Source organism: Panthera pardus, unplaced genomic scaffold (assembly GCF_024362965.1).
Source record: "Panthera pardus isolate Hobbes unplaced genomic scaffold, ASM2436296v1 HiC_scaffold_15, whole genome shotgun sequence".
NCBI lineage: Eukaryota > Metazoa > Chordata > Mammalia > Carnivora > Felidae > Panthera > Panthera pardus.
In genome coordinates, this window is record NW_026526710.1 from 43122249 (window position 1) to 43148778 (window position 26530).

Here is a 26530-nt window from a genome sequence, read left to right on the forward strand (position 1 = left end):
GTTTCCGATTCTGTGTCTCCCTCTCTCTCTGCCCCTCCCCCGTTCATGCTCTGTCTCTCTCTGTCCCAAAAATAAATAAAAAAAGTTGAAAAAAAAAAATTTAAAAAAAAAAAAAAAACCCTTTTGATAAGAAAAAAGCCATTTTTTAAATAACGCATTGCCTACTTTTATAGGACTGACTGCTGATGCTAGAGTGGTAATAAACAGAGCCCGTGTGGAGTGCCAGAGTCATAAGCTTACAGTTGAGGATCCAGTAACTGTAGAATATATAACTCGCTTCATAGCAACCTTGAAGCAGGTAAGCCAGTATTCCGACAGATTTCTTCAGGCTTTCTTCTTTTGCATCATTATGGTTCCTGTCATGGGAATACTATAAGCACTCCAGTCATGTAATCCATTAAATCTACTAAACTCCTTATTCCTCCTCACATTTACTTCATTTAATCCATTAAATCTACTAAATTCCTTATTCCTTCTCACATTTACTTCATATTCACTCTCTTATTCCAGTGGACTGGATTGATTTGATCGTTAGAAATCTCAGTCACTATCAATTCTGAGAATTCTATTAAAATTTAAAAGAGCAATAAATCTCATATTTTAAGAGGATTTCTGTACTTCTCGTGATACAGTAACGAAAACCTTTTTCTTTTCTTTTAAGTTTACTAAAGAAATACCCATGATTCTTTCACCTGCAAACCTAAACAAAACTGATCATGTTTGGATTTGACTTCTGAATCCATACATAGATACACAGGTTGACATTACATAGAATCATGATGTATATAAGTATTCTCTTACTCTCATTTTATGTGCCCTTTATGTATGCCAGCATAGTCCTTATGCATACTTACCGTTCTTACTATGTAATACTGTTTCCAGTTGCTCACTGGAAATTATTTAGATTGTTTCCAGTTTCTTTCCCTTTCTCATTCCCTTTCTCAATTTAGTATTTTAATAGCATTACTCTATCTTTGTCATAGCTTTTAGTTTTCTTTTTTGAATTATACTGTTAAATTAATTTTCAGTATGAGATTACTAGATTAGAGATTGTAATTGGTTTTAAGACTCTTGTTATATGTAGCTAAATTGCTTGGTAAAAAGATTGAACCAATTTTTATTGTGCAACCAGCAATGCATAAATGTATCCCTGAAGGATCATCAGCCTTGGGTTTCCATTTTTCTTTTATTTCACAAATAAGTATAACATAGTACTGTAATGGTTGTTTTAATTTGTATTTTATAATTAGTAGTGAGGTTGATTTTTTTCCCACATGTTCATTTGCTATTTTCATTTCTTCTAGTGTAAACTATCTTTCCTTTTGACAGGCACTCTTGGTGGTTAAGAATGCGCCTCCAGGAGCACATTGGGGGTTTGAATCCTGGCTTTGCTACTTTCTAGTTAATGCCATGAGCACACTATTTAGTCTGTTTTTTTGTAATTTTCTTCTTTATGGAATAAACATTACAATAATACCTAGTTCATTGAGCTGCATTGTGGATTAAATGATTAATACATCCAAAGCATTTAGAATATTTTCTGGCATGGATTTTGTCATTGTCCATGTAGAGATTTCTTTATAGACTATATATTCTAGATACTAAACTTTTAGACTATATACTTATAAAAAATTACCCTATTTTTTTTTTTTTTTTAATTCATGTCTCAAGGAAGTCCAACATTTTTATATTTTTCTACTTTATTTTGGTTTGATTTTCTCAGCCGTTAAAAAGGTACCCATTAAAACACAAGATGTAGAGCATTGTATATACAAGGTTCCCAATTGTGGCTTTAGTTTTTCTTCTAGATATATAAAGGCTATACACAGAACATTTAATATACATTGTAAACCTGTAATAGTGGGGTTGCTACTGGGAAGGGGCCTGGGGCTGTGAGACAAAAGAGATCTTTTATGTACTCCTTTTGTACTTTTAAATTATTTTAACCCTGTGCAAGTACTACTTTTTCATTAAAGAAAAAAAAAACATGGTTGTTTAAGCAAATAAGAGGGTCTCTCCTCTGAGGTATATTTACAAAACATTTACTTCATACCTCTGTGTGAACTAGGAATATTAAGAAATACAGGAGAATAAAGACACAAACCCTGCTCATTAAGAGTTTATTTATATTTGTAGCACAACTATTTGCATTCAAAATTTGAAGTGGCTAATAAAAATATATAATAATAAAATGAAAAAAAGGTGTGGACTTGAGCTTTCTGTCAGGGCTGCCCTGTGCACGACTTCTAGGGGCACCAGTCTCAGAATTAGTGGGAATTCCACTCTCAGGAAGTTCCTGGCACTAAAGTAAAAAGAAATACAATTGGCTTCCAGTGCCCTGTTGTCTGGGAAGGAAAAAAAAATGCTTTTTCTTCCAGAGAGATAAAGGTTTCCTTGTTTGGGAACTGAAAGAAATCTCTTAGTTGGGTTTTCTGTAGAGATAACTTAGTATAGAGTGAACAGAATATCCTTGGTAATAGTATCAAGTAAAAGTACTGATTATAATAGTGACAACTGTAGTATCTCTCAGAGTAAACCCCAAGGACTTCCTTCCAAAGCACAGCTCACTAAAATCAGCTTTACTAGGTGGGAACCAAAATGGCGTGACATATACAGTTCTCTGCTATATTAACAAGATTATAGTCTAGTTATGTTACCAAAAAGCATATAAAGCAATGAGAAAATAGTTTTAAGACCATATATAAGCACTCTTAATTATTTAATTTTACATACTGGATGCATTAATTTCATTAAAATTTCATCATGGATTGAAGTTACTCCAGAAGAAGTCAGAAAGAGGATCTTAAAGAAATACAGAATACTATTAGAATTTCTTAGTTGGTAAGTAATAGTGCTGTTCTTTGTATGGCCTCATAGCAAAAGTAGTTGAAAAACACTTTATTTTTCAGAAATATACACAAAGCAATGGGCGAAGACCTTTTGGCATTTCTGCCTTAATTGTAGGTTTTGATGATGATGGTATCCCAAGATTATATCAGACTGATCCCTCTGGTACTTACCATGCTTGGAAGGTAAGTCATGAATTTGTTAATATAGTTTAGAAGTTAAGTAAATGTATTCACAGTAAAGTTTTATCGTTTTCAGGGACATGACAAAAATTGTTGCATTAAAATATTTTTCTTAATTTTTTTAAGGTTTATTCATTTCTCAGAGAGAGAGCATGAGTGGGGGAGGGGCAGAGAGAGAGGGAGACACAGAATCTGAAACAGGCTCCAGGCTCTGAGCTGTCCGCACAGAGTCCGACTCTGGGCCTGAACTCACGGACCGCGAGATCATGACCTGAGCCGAAGTCGGACGCTTAACCAGGCGCCCCTTGTTGCATTAAAATACTGATGGTGGTACAAACTTTATGTAACCACTTAGCTAGTCAGCAACTACGATGGTTTTTGATGGATAGAGAAACACTTTGTTTTATTAATCACAAGGTCTTTTCCTTTTGAAAAGATGTGACAAACCTAAGTATATGTAAATGGCCAAATAAGAGATATATCCAGTTGCTGTTAACACACAATTGAATGAGCATTTAAGCCCCATAGTGAAGTATTTAATGCATCCTTTATTCGAGACTTAGAGTACCCCAAACTATGAATCGGTTTGGGGTACAATTTATATGGCAGTACATTACAATTTTCTCCACATAATTCTTGGAATATAGTTTGTTTTCTGGATAAGTTGTCATTCCTGTTTCAGTACCTAAATACTAACTTTGCTTAATGGTACATTCAAATCTAATACAAAAGTCCAGGGCCTAGGGAAACTAGTGACAGTTTCCAGAAATAAGTTTTTGTATATTCTCATATATAAATATAGGAGTACCCCATAAAATCTAAATAATTTTTTATATTATTAAAGTTTAAACACCCAAGCTTTAAATAATTTCATGAGGGCGCCTGGGTGGCTCAGTCAGTTAAGCATCTGATTCTTGATTTTGGCTCAGGTCATGATCTCATGGTTCATGAGATAGATTCCCACGTTGGGCTCTGCACTGACAGCAGGGAACCTGCTTGGGATTCTTTCTCTCCCTCTCTGCCCCTCCCCTGCTCACACACACTTGCACGCTCGCGCTCTCTCTCTCTCTCTCAAATAAATAAGCTTAAAAAAAAATTTCATGAAGAGTTTATTTTACTGTTATTAAAAGTCAAATAGGGGACCTGGGTGGCTTAGTCGTTAAGTATCTGACTTCGGCTCAGGTCATGATCTCACAGTTCATGAGTTCAAGTCCCATATCAGGTGATCTCAAGCCCTGCTTCGGGTAAACACGAGCCCCATTTCAGGTGAGCCTCGCTTTTCTCTCTCTCTCTCTCTCTCTCTCTCTCTCTCTCTCCCATCCCCTCCCTCTCTCTCTCTGCCCCTCCTGGGATTCTCTCTCTCCGTTTCTCTGCCCTTTGCTCACTTGTGCACACACTCTCTCTAAAAAAAAAATAATAATTAAATTAAAATTAAATATAAAAATAAGAGCCAAATAAATTAATGGGGAAATATTACCTTGGTCTTTATGTTTGTATTAACTAAAGGAGTTTTTTGGGCTAATCACACTCATTCTGTTTTATAAACCAATTAGCCAGGCCAGTAAAACAGTGGATTATATTCTTGCCACAAAGATCTGAATATTTGTGTAAGCTACACACCTTCTTTTAAGTTACCTGGACAAACTGATTGGTAATCAGAAACTGTGAATTTGCCTGCTGCAAATACCAGACTTTTTTCTGCCAATTTAAGAAATCTTTTACACGTACTAGATTTCTTATGTTTCCCAAATCTGTACTTTTAACAAGTTATTATAGCCTTTCTCAAAATATTTTGAAGTCTGCCATCTTCTGTTTGTATTAATTATTACATCATTACATTTCATTTCAATATCATAACATAATAGTTTCCAAGTTTACATAATTTTTCATTTTAATCTGTTTGCTCCCTAGGGCCATACAGAGAAACACTTTTATTGCAAAGTCAACTAGTTAGGAAAATTATGGACTTTTTTTTAATTTGGGGTATTTCATTTATCATTAGGTCTGAAACTATGCTTTGCCGTGGTGTCTGAAGAACATGTAGTAGAGGTGGAGGGTGTGAACAGTGTGTGCATACACCTGCACACATGTATACCCCATAACCATTTTACTGATTTCACACATTGTACTTTCTTGTAGGATTTTGGTTGAAATCAAATGCAACTTAAAAACATGATAACAAAAAAACATTTGGAAACTTTTTCATTTTACGTATTTGGTAAGTGAGACTCAGGAGTCAAGTGATTTTTTTAAAAAGCCACACCACTAGTTAATGACAAAACTGTCATTAGAACTTAGGGTCTTCTGCCTTATTAGTACAGTGTTCCTTCCACTACCTCATGCTTAGGCCAAGTGATTCTTTATGTGTGTTATATAAATTCTGATATCCAGTCTTGAAAGGTAGAATAAAATCTTCTGGCTTTATTTCTGTTTTGGGGAAACTATATATAGCACTTTAGCCATGAGATCAGGTGGGGTTTTTTTGTTTTTTTCATTTCTATGGTTTGTTTTTTACCAAGTAGCCTGATAAAGTGATACAATGGGCTGTTGAGGACATGGCTGTGGTACCATGTGGAGCCAACACTTTCACAGTGCTAGGATGTAGTTTTTTACAAGGCACAGAGAGAGGACGCATGAAATGAATTATGGAAATGGGAAGTTAAAAATATAAACTCTGGCCACCTGACCTGTTGCAGAAATGAGAACAGAAATAACTGTTACCAGCACTTTGGTTGGTTTGTTGAGGTTCTTTATCTGGCATGTTAACACAGACTTTTGTTTTTTTAAGATTATGGTCCATTAGTGATCCTGCCTTAATGGATTATAGAGCCTTGAGTTAACTTTTTTCGCTTTATATGGGAATAATAAGAGAGATCTCCAGAAAATCCCTTGAGTACAAGACATCTCCCTGGTCCCATTGTATAATAGTAACTTTATTTCCCTTGATAATCAGAATCAATCATACCATCCTCACAGTAACCCATTATTTGCCTACTGGTTCAACGGCATGAGGAGTCCAAAATTGCCAAGTGGAAGTCTCAGCTTCTAGTTCAGTGAAATTATTGTTATATCCCCTAGTAGAACATTGCCTCTTCTCCCTCCCCTACCACGCTGCCAACTTGGGAACTAGGACCTTTAAACTGAAACAACCTGGGGCGCCTGGGTGGCTCAGTCGGTTAAGCAGCCGACTGTGGCTCAGGTCATGATCTCACACTCCGTGAGTTCGAACCCCGCGTCGGGCTCTGTGCTGACAGCTCGGAGCCTGGAGCCTGTTTCAGATTCTGTGCCTCCTTCTCTCTCTGACCCTCCCCTGTTCATGCTCTGTCTGTCTCTGTCTCAAAAATAAATAAACATTAAAAAAAATTTTTTTTTTAAATAAACTGAAACAACCTTAGAAGCAAAAATTTTATTAGTGGGATATCAGGGGTTTAATGAGACATCTATCCCTTGACTCCTAGATTTGTGGCTATGATCCTGTTTCCAGGCACACAAGAGGATCTTGTCGAACATAAACCTGGCTTCAGAAGATGCTGCCCACCCCCCCACCCCCACCCCACACACACACCCCTGGTGCTATAACTGAGTCTTCAGTTGGCTATTCCCTATTTTTACTAGGCTGGCTTCTTTAGGATTACAGAACATAAGAGCAGTGAATCCTATGGACACAAGTATATTCTCTCAGTTCCTCCTTGGTCACCAGCAGTGTTTTGTAGGATACCATCATGGTGAAGAAAACATTCAGGAAGTTCACAGAAGGTGAGGCATTTGTTACAGGGAAATAAAACTCCTATCCGGAGTAAGTTTCTCTTCCAATCAAGGCATATAGCTGCCCCTTCCATGACAGAAGAGTCTTAAGAAATCAGTTAGCTGTGTAGTTCTGGCAGTATCCAGATCAGTGGAAACACCCTTTTTGAAATATTTTTCTTCTTATGTTTTCATATTGCAGAAAATATTGTTTTTACTTGGAGTAATGGGTTCTGGGGTTTGGCACATTACATTAAATTATATTAATCAGAAATCCTCCTGCAACCACATAGAATACTAGAATGGTCATTAACATGTTTTTAATGCATAGCTGAACTTACAAAAAGGACAAAATCCTAAGGGGCCAGAAATAAAGAAGAAATTGAGTACCAGAGCAATAATCCTGTGAGTTGAAGATACCTCTGTGCCAGGGATATTGTAGTGTAGGATTCCCAAAGATAATTCACTATCAAAAGTTACAAAGTAAAATATATAAAGAGTCCATCATTTAACAAATATTCCCTCTAGGGGTTCCTGGGGGGCTCAATCGGTTAAGTGTCTGACTGTTGATTTGGGCTCATAGTATGATTTCACAGTTCATGAGATCAAGCCCCACATTGGGCTCTACATTAACAATGCAAAACCTGCTTAGGATTGTCTCTCTCCCTCTCTCTCTGCCCCTCCATCACTCACATGCATGCTCACACTCTCTCAAAAAAAAAAAAAAAAAAAAAAAAAAAAACTTAAAAAAATATTCCATCTATAAATATTTGAATTTGTTCTAACAAATATTGTTCTAGGTTCTGGGGATACAGAGATAACAAAAATATGTACTGATGGTATACATGTAACATAAATCCTTTGGGGAAAAAGAACAGGTTGGGAGGAGAGGATGTGATTGGTAGGTAAGGTAGTCAGGGAAAGCACCTTTGAAAAAGTGATATGTGAACAGAGGCCTGAAGAAAGTAAAGGAGCGAGCCAGGTAGTTATTTCTGTGGTATTCCAAACAGGAACCAATAAGGCAGCAGTATGTTCCATATCTGTGAGACATCAAGCTGTATGCAGAGCATATGACTGTGCTGTGGTGACTGCAGAAAGATAGTGATGAAGGATGAAGTAAGAAGCAGGAGGGGACTGATCTTACAGGGTCAAAAAGGCCATTGTAGGACTTGCATATTAAATAGGGCGATGTAGAGAGCCATTTGATTTTTTTGCATAATAGAATAACATGATCTGGCTTTTATATTTTTAAAGTATCTGTGTGGCTGCTGTATTGAAATAGACTGTATAGTAAGGTCGAAGCAGGCAAACAAGTTAGAAGGCTATGTCCAATAATAATCTAGGTTAGGGGCATTGGACCAGTGGAAGATGGGGAAGGAGCCAGCATAGTCTGTAAAGGAAGAGTACCCAGAGAGTGGCATCCTGGATCACAAGTGAAAACACCATTCCAAGAAGAGTTGATCAGCTGAGTCAGTGCCACTGAGTCAGATGAAAAGTAAAATGACTGGATTTGGCAATGGGCAGGTCATTGGTGACCTTGACAGGAACTTCTCATAGTGACGAGAGACTGATTAGAGTGGACTTAAAAGAAAGGGAGAAAGTTCCAAGAGTCATCAAGCTTTCATACATTCCGTATGAGACCACACAAAGGATAACATTGTTCTATTACTCATCAGCTAAGAAATTCTAATAGTAAATAAAGTATTGCTGCCAAAATGGCCTTATCAATATTTTTTCTGTATATCTTTAAGATATACCAAGATACATCTGCAAGGTATTGTTTTGGCTCTTAACAACAGGGATGTGATGATTCTTAACATATAAGGGTTTATTTTTCTCATATACTTAGAAGTTTGAGGATAGATGGTCACTGGTATTTGTCTCTTTTATTATCATAGTCTTTGCCCATGCTCTCAAAGTGGCTGCTAGATCTCCAGCCAACCTGTCTGCATTCCAGGTACCAAAGGTTTCTAGAAATTCCACCCATTTATTTCCACTTATCTATTCCTACTGGTAGCTGGGGCTAGGAAATCCTACTTTTCAGCAGGCACATTGCCTAGAGTTCTGTCACAAAGGAAGAATGGATATTGGCATTGGCTGCTAATGATCTTTGCTATAGAAATCATCATTAATCATTACAGGCAGGAAAAAATACTGCAAGACTATCAGAGTCTTCTGAAGTGGGCTGGGGGAGGGGTGGGCGAAGGGTTGGGAGAAAGGGTGGGGACTTGAGCATGGCAAGAAGATCTTAAGAAACCAGTCAAGTAGATAAGAATTAAAGAATTTTTATATTAGCAATTAGGAGAATTGGACAGGAAAGTCACCAGGAATTTATAAGGTGACCTTTAAGGGCTCAGTGAGATTTTTTGGATAAACCACTACCTTATGTTCTTCCTCTCATAGCAACACCTAGTTACCCCCCCAAAACTAGTAGCTAATAATACTCCAAAGTCATACCAGTCTTTACCTTTGATCTTAGTGAAATTTCAAAGCCACAAGATTCAATTTAAAATTTCACAACTATTTATTTTAGTCCTCTGAAATATAAAGGCATAGAAAAAGTTCTGTGAAATAAAAATAATCTTCTGCTAACAGGAACAATACACTGTCAGGCAGTACAAAAGGTAGGCTTTCATGCTCACTTCCTAAAATCTCTTTTGAGATCTCTTTCTTATAATCAAAACTAACCATAACCACTTAGAACTAAGACTTTCCCTCATTCACTGCCAGGATCCTTCATTGAAAGGATGGACTTTTCTGCTGGTTCCTCTCACTCTCTAAAATCATCAAAGCGAAGGGTCAGGTGGCAGCACAGTGTATAAAGTTCAGAGCTTGGACTGTCACTTCAAACTACTTGGTTTCAAAGCTCAGCTCTTCTACTTACCCGGTCTTCCGAGATCTTGGGTAAAATTACTTAAGGCACTGGTTCACAAATTGGGCTGATTTTGTACCCACTGAGAGACATTTGGCAATATCTAGAGGCCTGTTTGGTTGTCACAACTGGGGTGGGGGATGCTACTGGCATCTAGTGGGTAGAGGCTGCTACACATCCTACAATGCACAGGGCAGCGCCCAAGCAAAGAATTATCCAGCTCGAAATGTTAATAGTGCTGAGGATGAGAAAGCTCGTTTTGACATTTCCAACCTCCCATTTCTTCATTTGTGAATTGGGGTTAGTAATTATTTAATTGTTTTTGTGATGGTTGAATGAGAGAATCCATGCAAAATGCTCAGCATAGTGCCTGGCACGTAAGTGCTCTGTTAATATGAACTACTGTTATCATCCTCATTATCATCACTAATACTCGTCTAGATATTTATTTTTTTTATAATTTTTTTTTTTACAGTTTATTTATTTTTGAGACAGAGAGAGACAGAGCATGAATGGGGGAGGGTCAGAGAGAGAGGGAGACACAGAATCTGAAACAGGCTCCAGGCTCTGAGCTGTCAGCACAGAGCCCGACGCGGGACTCGAACTCATGGACCACGAGATCATGACCTGAGCCGAAGTCGGACGCTTAACTGACTGAGCCACCCAGGCGCCCCTCGTCTAGATATTTTGACTGAACGAAATATATATATTACGCGTGGCCATGCAGCCAGGGCAATCGTTCACCTCTTTCCTTCATCTGAAGAAAATTTCGAAGGAACAAAGAAAAATGGGGAATGGAACAGAAGAATCTTCTTTCATTTACAGAATCAAAGATAATGAATCAGTAATTAGGTGACCATTCTATTCTAGGTTCTAAGAAAATGGTACGCATGGTCCTATTCATATAAACAGTTTCTTCTTCATGCCAATGTCCTTTTTTCCTATTTTCTTTCTTCCTTTTGTACTGTATTACAAAGTTATACCTCCTTTCCTCTCTACCTCTTTTGGAATTTCAACTGTTTCAGTCTTTTCTGGTTATCAAGGAGTTGGAAGCCATTAAAGTAGTAGAAAGCATTGACCAGGACAAGACAGTGGTATGTTTGAAGATAAGTCATACCAACATTACAGATTATTCATGTAGTAACAAAATGAGCTGCTGAAATGTTAGCTAATTTTTCAAAACTACAATTTTCACGTAGTAATTACACTAAGAAATGTGGTAGTAAACTCTCCACTGAGTAACCATAAATTCATTCATACTGCAATGATATTAATAATTATCTTATTTTTCAAGGCAAATGCAATAGGCCGAAGTGCTAAAACTGTCCGAGAATTTCTAGAAAAGAATTACACAGAAGATGCTATAGCAAACGACAATGAAGCTATCAAATTAGCAATAAGAGCTTTGCTAGAAGTAAGTGATCTAATAAAGCATATTCAGGAAAACATGTTTTTTTCCCTTATCTATTTGCTTCAAAAAGTAAAATTTGCTGAAGTAATTCTACTATTGTGCTTATTCTACATTAGGTTGTCCAGTCTGGTGGAAAAAACATTGAACTTGCTATAATAAGAAGAAACCAGCCTTTGAAGGTAAGTCATTAACCAAAGAGGAAAAAACATATGTAGTATAAAGTAATTTGACAACGGTTGAATCTTGTCAAGATGTTGATGCCTGTGAATCTTCATTAAATGCCTGAAAACTCCATTAGCATCCACTGGCAACATGATGACTTCTCTTTTGTTTCTGTAGGCTAATGTTCACTAATTCGCATGTGCTTATTGTGAGCACTTACCTATCCCTGGTCCTTTGCGAAGACTTAGAGGTGCTGAGATCTGTATGTAGTCCTACCCCATTTAGTATGTATTCTTCGAGGCAGGAACCCCTACTGAGCCAGTCATGTATGGGGTTGGTATAGAACATTGCCTATGGATATTTATTCCCAGCACCATAAACAAGCACACCTCGAAGATGCTGAGGATTCAGTTCCAACCACCGCCATAAAGCCAGTATTGCAGGGCCACCTGGTTGGCTCAGTTGGTTGAGCATCTGACTGTTGATTTCAGCTCAGGTGGTGATGTCACAGTTGTGAGACTGAGCCTCGAGTCAGGCTCTGTGCCATGGACGTGGAGTCTGCTTGAGATTTTCTCTCTCCCTCAACCCTCCCCGACTCTTGCACGTACACACACATTCTCTAAAAAAAAAAAAAAGAGAAAGAAAGAAAAAAAAAGCCAATATTGCCACAAAACAAGTCAAATGAATTTTTTGGTTTCCCAATGCATGTAAAAGTTATATTTACACTATACTGTAGTCTCTTTAAGTGTGCATTTTGTCTAAAAAAAACAAAAACAATGTACCTAATTAAAAAATACAATGCTGCAGTGCCTGGGTGGCTCAGTTGGTTGAGCATCAGACTTCGGCTCAGGTCATGATCTCGCAGTTCATGAGTTCAAGCCCCGCATTGGGCTTGCTGCTGTCAGCATGGAGCCCACTTCAGATAGTCTGTTCCCTGCCTCCTGCCCCTCCCCTGCATGCTCTCTCTTTCAAAAATTGAATGTTAAAAAATTACAGTGCTAAAAAATGCGAGCCAATATTTGAGCTTTCAGTGAGTCATAATTTCTGATTACAGATCACCATAACAAATATAATAGTAATGAAAAAATTTGAAACCTGAGAACTACCAAAATGTGACACAGACACAAAGTGAGCAAATGCTGTTGGAGAAGTGGTGCCAATAAACTTGCTTGATGGAGGGTTGCCGCACACCTTCAATTTGTAAAAAATGCAGGTGTGTCTGGCTGGCTTGGTTGGTCGAGTATGTGACTCTTGATCTTGGGGTTGTGAATTTAAACCCCACGTTGGATGTAGAGCTTACTCAAAAGAAATTAAAACCCCAACAATTGATTAAAAATGTAGTATTTGCGATGCACAATAAAACAAGGTATTCTGTAGAAAGCAGTTATTCTTCCCGTCTTTTTACATCTTCTGAAAATCAAGATATGCTTCCAGCCAGTGTCATTCAGCTACCGTTAGTATAACTGTTGGCCCTCCAGGCTTCTAACGTACTGTTATCCTTCATTATGTCAGAAACCCTCTACTCCTCTTGTCTACTGGTTTTTATCTATTGTCTCTCCTTTTCAATTAGAAGTGCCTTGAGCCTCTGTGAGACATAAATTTTAATACCTGGTGTGACAACCTTTCTGTATTTCTTTGAGGCAAGTCTGTACCTTTTGTTAACCATTATGGGTTGAAACTGCAGAGGCACAAAATAAATTGTCCAGAGTATTGTGATGGAGGACTCACTGGCTAAAGAACATTTGAAATTCGGTTCACCACTGTTCCTTAGGTAGAACTGTACACGGTACAGTTTGCCAGCTCTCTAGCCGAGAGTGTAAAAAGCACGTAAAGCATGGGAAACCATATGAAAAGTATACTAAGAAGGATTATTTTACATATACTTTCTGTTTTGAAGGAAGTATTTCAAGGGGATACAGTATTAAAGTCAGCATTGGGTGGAGCAGTGGGCCTTTTGTTTTTTGAGTTGTGTTGTTGTCGTTTGTTCCGACATAACATTCGCACCTCGTACCGGTCAGCCAGAAGACGGGGAGGTGAGGATACGGCAGTGGCAAAGCTTCAATGACTAAGAGAAATGGGGAAATGGGTGGAGGTCCTGCCCCTGCACGGCCCCCCAAAAATAACCACGGTGCTGAGATGGAGTGTAGAGATGGGAACTGGGCCGTGTTGTCATCCCTGCTGTCGAGGGTCTCAGGACAGATGCACCAACAGCACAAGGACACAAAAGCACTGAGGCCAGACTCGCCTCTCCAGCTCCATCGCGTACATGTCTACCCACAGGGATAGACACACCCAGGCGTGCATATATTTTTACTTAGGAGTGCTAGGATGGTATGCGCACTGGCAGCAAAGTTACACCGCCTCTCCACACGCTGTTTCACGATACGCTGTGTAACACAAAGGGCATGTGCTTTGGAATTGGATAGACCTGGGTTTAAGTTTAGAGTTACAGAGACCTAAGTTCCAACACACTGGTATATTTAGTAGTGTGACCTTGAGCGAGTTGCTCCCCTCTTTACTTTTCAATACAATAAAATTGATTTGTATAAAATAAAAGCTGTTTTTGCTTCACACTGTAGTGAGGGAGCTGTAAACACAGCAGTGTAAGTCACCTTCTCCCTGCCGCTTTGGCTCTTCTCTTGGCTGGTAAAACAGGCCAACCTATTAGAGAGTCAGACAGTGGAGTGGAGAGGAGTGGGGAGTTCGGCAATGAGTTACTTGCCCATAAACAGAATGAGTCTGCATTTAAATGTTTTCAGAGTTACAGTCATATATATGATATGTAATGCAATATAACATTCTGCCCTCCTTTCTTTTTTAACACAATGATAGTAGAAATGTCATGGAGTTAAGTTTTGTCCATATTTGTTATAAATATGTTGCTTATATACATATTATATATTTGCAGATATAAAGTTAAAGTTTAAATAGAAAATATAAATACCCATTTCAGGTGAGCACAAGCCCCACTTTGGGTGAGCTTGAGCTCCACTTTGGTTGACCGTGAGCCCTGTTGCGGGTTTAAACAAAAACAAAAAACACAGGCTCCATTTCAGGTGATCCCTGCCTCTCTCTCCCTCTCTGTCTCTCTCCCTCTCTGTCTCCCTCTCTCTCTGCCTCTCTCCCTCTCTCTTGCATCTCTCTCTGTCCCTCACTCACTTGCACTGCCTGTCTCAGAAAGAAAGAAAGAAAGAAAGAGAAAGAAAGAAAGAAAGAAAGAGAAAGAAAGAAAGAAAGAGAAAGAAAGAAAGAAAAGAAACAGAAACAGAAAGAAAGAGTAAATATAAATGTATAGGGGCACCTGCTGGGTGGGTCAAGTGGTTAAGCATCTGACCCTTGATTTTGGCTCAGGTTATGATCTCATGGTTTGTGAGTTCGAACTCCACGTCAGGCTCTGCCTAACAGTTTGGAGCCTGCTTGAGATTCTCTTTCTCTCTCTCTGCCCCTCCCTCTCTCTCTCTTTCTCTCTCTCTCTCAAAAATAAATAAATAAACACTTTAAAAAATAAGGTATAAATGTATAAAATATAATTTATATTGGAAATATTTAGAAATTACTGGTGTAATTGAAATTTGCTTTTGATTTTTTTTTCTTTTCAGATGTTTAGTGCCAAAGAAATTGAATTACAAGTAGCTGAAATAGAAAAGGAAAAGGAAGAAGCAGAGAAGAAAAAATCCAAGAAGACTACCTAATTCTTAGGATGAACATTAGGAGCCTTTAATGTTTTGTTTTACTCCTTGGAATTCTTAGTGAAGTTTTAAAGGAAGTAAGTTGGTTTGCAGCATTACATTGAATAGTTATATGCTGTTTTGAGAATGCCACATCTGTAGCTGTCTTCAGACTGTTACATAGACAGACTTAGTATGAAGATATTCTTTGAAAAGAAATTTCGGTAATTGTTGAAAGCAGTCATAATTCCATATAAGCCTGAGCCTTATTTATGCAAACCTAAGAAAAACACTTTAATTTTTAAAAATTAGTAATTTGTTGATGTTTGAGTATTGACTATCAGGTAAAGAGATAGCTATTTCAAAATAAACTGAATACTGAGTCATACTTCACGAATGATAAAAACATCTTTGTGTTGGTAAATTGCCAAAATTTTGTCAGAGCCTTCTTCATTTTTAAACATTTTATCATATTTATTTTACCTTTGTCATTTTATAAGTTGCAGTACATTATTTTTTTCCACAGAACAAGTATTAAAGGCCTAATCTAGATAGGCAGTTAAAGTGTGGTAAGAGCTTATAAGAGCATCTGAATGAGGTACTATATATAGGAAAACAAGGAGAGAAATGGATACATATAAAATTCTTAGTTTCAGTTTTTATTTTATCTTAGTGTCCAGTATGTTAGGTTTGTTACATGTTCCATCAGCTATCTGAGTGCTTACTATGTGCTTGGCCTTGAGCTAGGCTTATTAGGAGTAATAAAAAAATATAAAAAGTGATCCCTGTCCACAGAGGGCCCACAAAAAAATGTGCTTAATTCCTGTATGAGGTTATATTTTTGAAGACAAAGGATATTAATAGGCATAAAAACAATAGCCTATATATCTTACTATTTTAGAGCTTTGTCTTCTCTCCCTCTCTCTCTCTCTCTCTCTCTCTCTCTTAATTTTAGAGAGCATGTGAGCAGTGGAGAGGGTAAGGAGCAGGAAGACAGAGAATCTCCAGCAGGCTCCATTCTCAGTGCAGACCCCAACACAGGGTTGGGATCATAACCTAAGATGATGACCTGAGCCAAACCAAGTGTCAGACACTTAACCGACTGAGCCACCCAGGTACCCCCTTTTTCTTCTTTTTAATGTTCTTTTTGAAAATGGAGAGGAGAGAGGTTGAGTTTTTGCAGAGGAATGAAAAGCTCAGAATAGATGTTAACAGAAAAGAATCCGTTTGGGGGAACAACTGCCATAAGACGATCTAAGCCATGGGTGGTTGTAGTGCTCTGAAGCAAGGGAAAAAGAAAGCAGAGTCAGAATTTTCAGAGATATAGGCGTACCTGGGTGGCTCGGTTAGTTAGGCATCTGACTCTTGATCTCAGCTTAGGTCTTGATCTTGAGTTCAAGCCCTATGGGTGTGGAGCCTACTTTAAAAAATATATATACATAAGAGATACAAAGACACTGGGGCATCTGGGTAGCTCGGTTGGTTAAGCATCCAACTCTTGATTTTGGCTCAGGTGACGATCCCTGGGTCGTGGGATCTAGCCCTGTGTCAGGCTCTGCGCTGAAAATGGAGCCTGCTTAAATAAATAAAACAAAATTTAGATTTTTTTAAAAAAAGGGAGCAAGAGATAAAGACCTTAACAAGGCTACCTCACTGGTATTCATCTTGGGCCAAATTCCTGTGGCCTGCTGCTGATGCATTTCACTTCCTCAGAAGCACTGCAGGGCATTTTCTAAGGCAGAATGTACAATTTGTATTCTACTCTACTTCAGGCCACTCTTACTCTACTCTGACTTATGTCACTCTGAATGCCTTTCTGGTTTCATAGGAACCATGGAATTTTGCAGCTTCCTCTATTTGTCCTCTGTTTTGTTTTTGATACTATGATTCTTTGCTTTGAGTCATACTGTATACCTTTCTTCTTTAGAACTTAGAATCAAAGATAAGTATTTGTTCCCTGTCACTTCTGGCCCCTCTTAGCTTTCCAGAAGCAAAGATGCTTCCCAAGTGGAAGGCCTGCTAAATAAAATATTAGGCTTTTGGAAAAAGAACCTCACCACTTTGAAAATCAGTGATCAGCTCTCTCTGGAGGTATCTCAACACACATGCACACCTAACATACAACGTAAAGGGCAGGATGTTCACATTACCCTGCTGTACTGCAGTGAGCCCATTATGAATTCTTAATACTCTTGATACATTATTTGATAATAAACATTTGACAAATATTGAGTGTTTTCAGTGGCAGACACTATTAGATGCTAGGGATATAGTGGTAAGGAGCAGACTCCCAATTTGTCCCCATTACTGTGTAATGAAAAGGTGGGTATTAAACCCAAATTGGGATTAACTCTGTGAAGCTCTGTGTCTGTTTTCCCTTCTAAACTAGAAGTCCTTCAGGAAGTTGGACTGGGATTTACATCTCTTTCATCTTTGTTTCCACAGGTTGCCTATCATTAAGACTTAATACTTGCTTGTTGGGCTGTGTTGACCTATGCACATTGTTGCAAATATCAGAAATTGAGAGTGGAGAGAGGAATCATCTAATCTCTCACTTAGTGTAGAAGTCAGTTTCCTGATTTCTTTTGGCCCTTGTTGAACATCACAGTAATGGGAAGATATCACATGGTCAATGAATAGTGCAGGCAGGGCCCCTGAAAGTGGATTCCACCCCTGGTGAAATAAAAATGAGAGGACTTGAGGAAGAGAAGAATATATTGTTATGGCCCCGGAAAGCCTTCTAAGGGTGCAGTAATTTGAAGTCACATTCCCCAATCACTCATGCCTGATTGAACATTACCTTTGTGCTGGGTACCGGAGATGAACAAGATACGGTCCTTGTGTTGAAAAGGTCATAGTGCCAAATAGTTGAGCCCATTCTGACAAGTTATAGGAATAACGAAAAGTGTATTTCCCTTATAATCTGAGTGTAATATACAGCATTGCTTGCTGATGGTTCTGGAGTGACTTATTTAAATCTTTGCTAGTAAATGCCGCACACAACACCGGTTCTTTTAAAAGGGAAATGAGACCTATTTTGTGTGTTAAAATGAAGAAGGTGGTAATACCTCCCTGTCTCCCAATTTCAACTTCCGATCTGAGGACAGGACAGCCTATACTGCCAAATCCATCTGGCCATAAATAGATATAATGTTAATGACTCTTCTCTGAACCACTGCTGAGCTGTGTGGCTTCCATGCTTCCTATCTGGGAATAATAGGGATACATTATCCAAATGCTATGGTTATAATTCCACCGCTTGTTTTTATTTTTAAGTTTTATTTATTTATTTTTTTAATTTTTTTTAACGTTTATTTATTTTTGAGACAGAGAGAGACAGAGCATGAACGGGGGGAGGGGCAGAGAGAGAGGGAGACACAGAATCGGAAGCAAGCTCCAGGCTCTGAGCCATCAGCCCAGAGCCCGACGCGGGGCTCGAACTGACGGACCGTGAGATCATGACCTGAGCTGAAGTCAGACACTTAACTGACTGAGCCACCCAGGCGCCCCACCCCTTGTTTTTACTTAAGGAGTACTCATACAGTATTTGTTACATACCAGACACTTTTGCGTTCTTTACAAACATTAACTCATTTAAGTGTCTTCACAACTGTCATGAGACACATGTAATTGATGTCCATAGTGCTGACCTTATAGTGCTTTGCCACCACAGCTGTCCATCAAAATGGACACCCACATCCCTCCCCCACAAAGCTGTTTCATGACAGGACTTATTTATTTATTTCACGGGCTGTATTCTTCCTGTAACAGGCATGAGGGTCTGATTATTTCTGGCTCATTTGCTTTGTTTGTTTTACTTTGGAAATCTGTTATTTTGGCCAAGTTTCACTGATACGCACAAAGTAATTTTTTTGTTTAACATGAGGTTTTAACCAAAACATACTCTTAACACGCTTGTTACTTAAAATAATCATTTTTACTTCTTTTACTAAGAGAAAATCCCCGATATGGAAGCGCTTTATGTTTTTTCTGCATCGTATTCTCAAGGTGAGATAATCACAAACGTTTGGTTTTAGGAATCAGCTAAACAACTGCGCTTTACATCATTGGGTATGGTTAACTAGACAGTCTGAAAATCCCTCACTACAGGCATAGAAACACTTTCTAACAAACATCTTTTTAAATGCATAGCTTAGCTGACAACAAGGGAAACCCCTAGAGGCCAAAAACAAAAGGATTTGAAAATCTGAGAACGCATTTTGATCAGATGTGGGTGCGGCCCTGTTTGTATTGGCACAAGGAATAAACGCTAAGAGTCAGGCAACAGAGCACCTAGGAACATCTCCACCCTTACTGGGGTACTTGGTTTATGGCAGCTAGTATTTCATATCAGTGGATAAAAGATTAAGTTATTCAATAAATGGTGACAGGACAACTGGTTATCCATTTGAAAAAATCGGACCTCTACTTCATTCTATTAAAATCAATTCCAGATGAATTAAACACCTAGACATAAAAAACAAAACTTTTAGAAGGAAAATAAAGATCTTCAAGACCTTGGAGATAAGGATAGATTTTCTAAACAAGATGCAAAAACTGCTAACAAGGAAAAGACTGATATAATTCAGCTACCTCTACATACATAGATAAAGTGAAAAGACAGGCCCCAAATGAGAGAAGACATTTGCAACACATTCAACTGACGAAAGGCATGCATCTGGAATTTATAAAGAACTGTTGATTCAAAGAAATAAAAAGTACAGTGCAACAGAAAAATGGGTGGAACATTTAAAAAAATTTTTTAATGTTTTTATTATTTATTTTTGAGAGAGAGAGACAGAATGCGAGTGGGTTAGGGGCAGAGAGAGAGGGAGACACAGAATCAGAAGCAGGCTCCAGGCTCTGAGCTGTCAGCACAGAGCCTGACACGGGTCTCGAACTCATGAGCTGTGAGATCATGACCTGAGCCGAAATGGGACGCTCAACCGAGTAAGCCACGCAGGCGCCCCAGGTGGAACATTTAAACAGGCAGTTCACTGGCACAAAAACAGACACATAGACCAATGGAATAGAATAGAAACCCCAGAACTAGACCCACAAACGTATGGCCAACTAATCTTTGACAAAGCAGGAAAGAACATCCAATGGAAAAAAGACAGTCTCTTTAACAAATGGTGCTGGGAGAACTGGACAGCAATATGCAGAAGATTGAAACTAGACCACTTTCTCACACCATTCACAAAAATAAACTCAAAATGGATAAAGGACCTGAATGTGAGACAGGAAACCATCAAAACCCTAGAGGAGAAAGCAGGAAAAGACCTCTCTGACCTCAGCCGTAGCAATTTCTTACTTGACACATCCCCAAAGGCAAGGGAATTAAAAGCAAAAATGAATTACTGGGACCTTATGAAGATAAAAAGCTTCTGCACAGCAAAGGAAACAACCAACAAAACTAAAAGGCAACCAACGGAATGGGAAAAGATATTTGTAAATGACATATCAGACAAAGGGCTAGTATCCAAAATCTATAAAGAGCTCACCAAACTCCACACTCGAAAAACAAATAACCCAGTGAAGAAATGGGCAGAAAACATGAATAGACACTTCTCTAAAGAAGACATCCGGATGGCCAACAGGCACATGAAAAGATGTTCAACGTCGCTCCTTATCAGGGAAATACAAATCAAAACCACACTCAGATATCACCTCACGCCAGTCAGAGTGGCCAAAATGAACAAATCAGGAGACTATAGATGCTGGCGAGGATGTGGAGAAACGGGAACCTTCTTGCACTGTTGGTGGGAATTCAAATTGGTGCAGCCACTCTGGAAAACAGTGTGGAGGTTCCTCAAAAAATTAAAAATAGACCTACCCTATGAGCCAGCAATAGCACTGGTAGGAATTTACCCAAGGGATACAGGAGTACTGATGCATAGGGGCACTTGTACCCCAATGTTTATAGCAGCACTTTCAACAATAGCTATGGAAATTATGGAAAGAGCCTAAATGTCCATCAACTGATGAATGGATAAAGAAATTGTGGTTTATAGACACAATGGAGTACTATGTGGCAATGAGAAAGAATGAAATATGGCCCTTTGTAGCAACATGGATGGAACTGGAGAGTGTTATGCTAAGTGAAATAAGCCATACAGAGAAAGACAGATACCATATGTTTTCACTCTTATGTGGATCCTGAGAAACTTAACAGAAACCCATGGGGGAGGGGAAGGGAAAAAAAAAAAAGAAAAAAAGGAGGTTAGAGTGGGAGAGAGCCAAAGCATAAGAGACTCTTAAAAACTGAGAACAAACTGAGGGTTGATGTGGGGTGGGAGGCGGGGGGGGGGGGGGGGGGGTGATGGGTATTGAGGAGGGCACCTTTTGGGATGAGCACCGGGTGTTGTATGGAAACCAATTTGACAATAAACTTCATATATTGAAAAAATAAATAAAAAATAAACAGTTCACAGAACAGGAAAGTTGAATTATTTTCTCTCTTTATGAAAAACTTACTAAATGATGTTCTACCAGACTAATCCAGGAAATGCATGTTAAAATGATGGCGAGACCATTTTACAGCCATCAGACTGGCAAAAATTTTAAATGTATAAAATGTTGCATATGTATAAAGTGTATAAAATTTATATAAAATGTATATATGTATATACATAAAATGTATGTATAAAATATATAAAATTTATATAAAATGTATAAAAGAGTTGCATAAGAATTCTTATCTACTGCTCTTAGGACTGTAGACTAGGCCAACTGCTTTGGGCAGCAAGTTAGATCTAGTAACGTCAAAGAGGCACGTGCCCTTTTACCAGCAATGCCACTCCAGGGCATACAGCCTACAGAAACTCTAACATACGTGCATAAAAATAATCACACATTGTTCGTGACAGCAACATATACAGACATATATGTGAAGTAACCTAATGTTTGTCCACTGACTGAATTGACTGAATACATTATGGTGTATTCATACAGTAGCATACCATATAGCAGGGGAAAAGAAGTCACTACAGCTACATGCATCAATATAGATATATCTCAAAAATATCATATTGAGTGGGGCGCCTGGCTGACTCAGTCTGTAGAGCATGGAACTCTTGATATCAGAGCATGGAGCCTACTTAAAAATTAAAAAAAATAATAATAAATTTAAAAAAACCCATCATATTGAGTAAAAACTAAAGCCAGTTGTGAGAAAGTACACACGTGGTGTTTATAGAAAGCTTCAAAACCTACAAAGCTAAATATAGTGTTTAAAAGATACAGTGTTTAAGGTAAGACTGAAGAAAAACAAGGGAATGGTTGTTGCAAAGTTCAGGACAGTGAGGACGTACTTGGGTTGGAGCCAGGGAGAACGATGCACAGGAGCCGGTTGGTGCCAGCAGTTACTTTCTCATTAACTCCACATGCATTTTCAGTGGTTATTGAGCGGTTATAAAGACGCCCAATCTGATTAAAAGCTATAAGGTTTTTCACTAGGTTTTTTACACAAGGTTTTTTAATAGAGGGTTATAAAGGTGCATTTAAGATCATGATTGCAAGAGGTATGTATTAGAAACAACATGAAAAAATGTATGTAATAATCTCACTGAAAGAATTTTTATAGTATTACTCTTTTAATAATACATTCAAATAGTATATAACTTTAGGTTTGTTTTTGGTTTTTTTTTGAGAGCGCGCATGCATGAAGGGAAAGGGGCAGAGAGAGAAGGGAAGAGAGAATCCCAAGCAGGCTTCACACTGTTGCAGAACCCCACACAGGGCTTGAACCCACAAACCATGAGATCGTGACCAGAGCTGAAATCAAGAGTCAGATGCGTAACCCAATGAGCCGCCCAGGCGACCCTAATTTTTTAAATTGTATCGTCAAATATTCCATCTCATTTTTGTCCCCCAGTGACTTAAGTTCCTCTTCTGAGAGGCAACCATATTATCAAGATGTTTCCACTGATGTTTTCAATATCTCCTATTGATATATTATACCTATAGAAACAAACACATGTAAATATATCTTTTAGTGCAAATGGTACCATACTGTATACTGTTCTGTATCTCGCTTTTTTCACTCAACATATATTTGAGGATCTTCTCATGTGAGGATCATTCTTTCCAATGTATAGATGTAACACTAAATTATCAGTCTTCTATTGATGAACATGTTGATAGTGTTGCTATTGCAGATGCTGCAGTGAATAACCTTTAGTCATTTCACAAATGTGGAAGTAGATAGGATAAACCACTAGAAGTAGAACTGCAGGCTCAAAGGTATGTTACACACTTTTATGTTTCTCCTAATGGTGAGCGAGAATCTCTCCCTTTCTACACCTTCCCATTGTAGTTGTGCTGGCTTTGTATGGTGTCAGCTCAGCTAACCTGAAACTGTTTTCCAGAATTCTCTTTCCTGTACAGTTCTGAGTTTGAGTTGGGCACAAGAGAAATTCGCATAAGATTTGAAAGGCAGAAGGGAAGCAGCTCAGGGTAAGAAGGCAGCTCACAAAAAATGCTGGTTTACTGGCCCGGTTGGTTAGTGTGGGAAGGCCTCCAGAACCATAGCTACACTAGTTCCTCCACATTCTGCTGGATCTTTTCCTTCAGACTCTGGGAACTGGGCCAGGCATGCAAGCAGCTTCATGACAAAGGACACCAACTTTTATATCAGGTCACAAGCATCCCCAGGTTGCAGGTGGTAAAAGATACATGTGGTTACAATTTGTCCTCATGGGTTACAGTTTATTCTTCACCCTCCCCACTCCGTATCCACCTTTCCTTCCTGACTACCACCAGACTCAGCGGATCAGTGTAACAGAGGGACAGCCTTAAAGAGACTTCTCCATCAACTCCCACAATTGGGAGGGATATAATTTATCTAGAAAATTGCCAATTCTGCATCATAGTGATTTCACTTCTTTAATTGAACCCAGACTGATACAATAGTGCTTCAAACATTTTTTGCCACTAAATAGGTGAAATTACAATCGTTTTTGCGTTTTTACTTTTTAAAAAAATTCCCAATATTCAATTTGCATTTTTCTTATTATGAATGATGTTGAACATCTTTATGTTTGTTTAAATGTCTTTATGTTTGTTTAAATGCCTGGCTGGCTCTGTTAGTAGAGCATGCAATTCTTGATCTTGAAGTTGTGAGTTTGAGCCTCATGTTGGGTGTAGAGATTACTTAAAATATAAAATCTAGGGGTGCCTGGGTGGCTGGGTCGGTTAAGCGTCCGACTTCAGCTCAGGTCATGATCTCACGGTCCGTGAGTTCGAGCCCCGCGTCAGGCTCTGTGCTGACCGCTCAGAGCCTGGAGCCTGTTTCAGATTCTGTGTCTCCCTCTCTCTCTGCCCCTCCCCTGTTCATGCTCTGTCTCTCTCTGTCTCAAAAATAAATAAATGTTAAAAAAAAAAATTTAAAATCTAGAGGGGCATCTGGGTGGCTCAGTTGGTTGAGCAACTCTTAATTTCAGCTCCAGTCATGATCTCACAGTCATGAGATTGAGCCCCCCCATTGGGCTCTGTGCTAAGTGCGGAGCCTGCTTGGGATTCTCTCTCACCACTCTCTCTGCCCCTCCCCCCACCCATGTGTGCTCGTCTCTCTCTCTCTCTCTCTCTTTCTCTCTCTCTCTCAAAAATTGTTTAAAAAAATTTTTAGAGAGATACAGAAAAAGAGAAAGTGGTGGAGGGGCAGAGAGAGGAGAGAATCTTAAGCAGGCTCCATGTGGAGCCCAACACATGGCTCGATCTCACCACCCTGAGATCAGGACCTGGGCCAAAATCAAGGGTTGGACGCTTAACTGATTGCATTACCCAGGCACCCCACTCAAACATTTAAAAAATATATAAATAATAAAATCTTTAAAAAAAAATAAAAATAAATAAAGGCCTTTTGAATTTTCCTTCCATTGATTGCTCATACCTGTTACCTACTTTTTCCAATGGATTTTGTGTGTGTTTTTTTTTCCTCATTGCTTTGTAACAGCTTTGTATATATTTGGGAAATTACCCTTCTGCATATGTGCTAGGGCAATGCCAGCTACTATAATAGATGAATCCACAGTAAACGTTTATTTCTCAATAACAAATCCCATTGCTGATAGCAATCCTCCAAGCAAAAATCTAGGACTCCTCCTCCCCCATTTTCTGGCTCTGCTGTCTTCAACATGCCATTTACTTTCTTCTTATTTTTTAACCTTTATTTAAGTAATTTCTACACCCAACATGGGATTTGAACTCAGCCCCAAGGTCAAGAGTCTCATGCTCTTCCCACTGAGCCAGCCAGGTACCCCAACATTCCACTGTCAAACATTCCCAAGATTTCTGTGTCCATCTGCATGAAGCTACCAAATGGGGAGTTTGGAGCATCGATTGTGATTAAAAAAAAACAAAACACTCAGTAAACTAGAAATAAAAAGGAACTACCTTAACATAATGAAGAGCATTTTAGACAAACTCAAAGCTAATGTCATACACAGTGGTGAAAGCTTTCACCTTAAGGTCAGGACAGAGACAAGGATACTCACTTTCACCATTTGCATTCAACACAGTATTGAGTATTGGCAGTCTTAGCCAAAGCAATTGGTAAAAAAACAAAAAACAAAACAAAACAAAAAAACCATCCAAATTGGAAAAAGTAAAAGAAGTAAAATTATCTGTTTGCAGGTATTTATTTATTGTAAAAGTTTTGTTTTTTTTTTCTTACATAATATTTAGAGTACCAAAGAAAGTTACAGAATAAAGAAATCAACACACAAATTTAGTTGAGTTTTATATACTAAAACAATCCAGAAAGAAAATTAAGAAATTTGCAATAACATCAAAAAGAATACTTAGGAATAAATTTAACCAAGGCAGCGAAAGGCTTACACACTGAGAACTACAAAACATTGTTGAAAAAAAATCAAAGAAGTCACAAATGTAAAGTCATCTGCATTCATAGACTGGAAGACTTACTACTGCTAAGATACCAATACCACACAACACTATCTACAGATTCAATGCAACCTGTATCAAAATCCTAATGATGTTTTTGCAGAAATAGAAAAATTCATCCTAATCTGAAAAGTAATGAAAAAGTGCTGGTGCACCTGAGTGGCTCAGTCAGTTAAGTGTCTTGACTTTGGCTCAAGTCATGCTGTCACAGTTCGTGGGTTTGAGCCCCGTGTTGGGCTCTGTGCTGACCACTCAGAGCCTGGAGCCTGCTTTGGATTCTGCATCCCCCTCTCTCTCTGCCCCTCCCCTGCTCACACTGCCTCTCTCTCTGTCTCTCTCTCTATCTCTCTCAAAAATAAATAAACATTAAAACAATTTTTTTAAAGAAAAAAAAGAAAAAGTGCTCACTGTGGGTTCTTATTTCTTCTATTTCTTCCTATGGAGGAAAGTAAAGTTACATAATCTGAATCAGTGTTTCTTATACTTTTATACTTGGACGTGTGTGTGTGTGTGTGTGTGTGTGTGTGTGTGTGCATGCGCGTGTGTGTGTACATACACACATAGGCCCTGATTCAATAGGTTTGGGATGAAGCCCAAGAGTCTTTTCTGCCAAGCTCCCAGGCGATGTCTAGGATGCACTGGCATCACCCGGGAACTTGTTAGATCTCATCAGCTAAGTACTTAGGAAAAAACTTTATGTAATCTATGTGATCTCCCTCCTCACCGCTCCCCCTCCCCC

The 26530-nt window shown here is 38.6% G+C and overlaps 1 protein-coding gene across 1 annotated transcript in view; it reads left to right on the top strand.

Annotated features, from left to right (window-relative positions):
- PSMA8 (proteasome 20S subunit alpha 8) overlaps positions 1-15274 on the top strand; it is a 49249-nt gene extending 33975 nt beyond the window's left edge. The window contains exons 3-7 of the mRNA XM_019465503.2: positions 174-298; positions 2910-3032; positions 10940-11059; positions 11173-11235; positions 14818-15274. Coding sequence (XP_019321048.1) covers positions 174-298; positions 2910-3032; positions 10940-11059; positions 11173-11235; positions 14818-14910 — 524 coding nt within the window. The 3' untranslated portion in view covers positions 14911-15274. The remainder of the gene's footprint in view (positions 1-173; positions 299-2909; positions 3033-10939; positions 11060-11172; positions 11236-14817) is intronic.
- The last annotated feature ends 11256 nt before the right edge of the window (positions 15275-26530 follow it).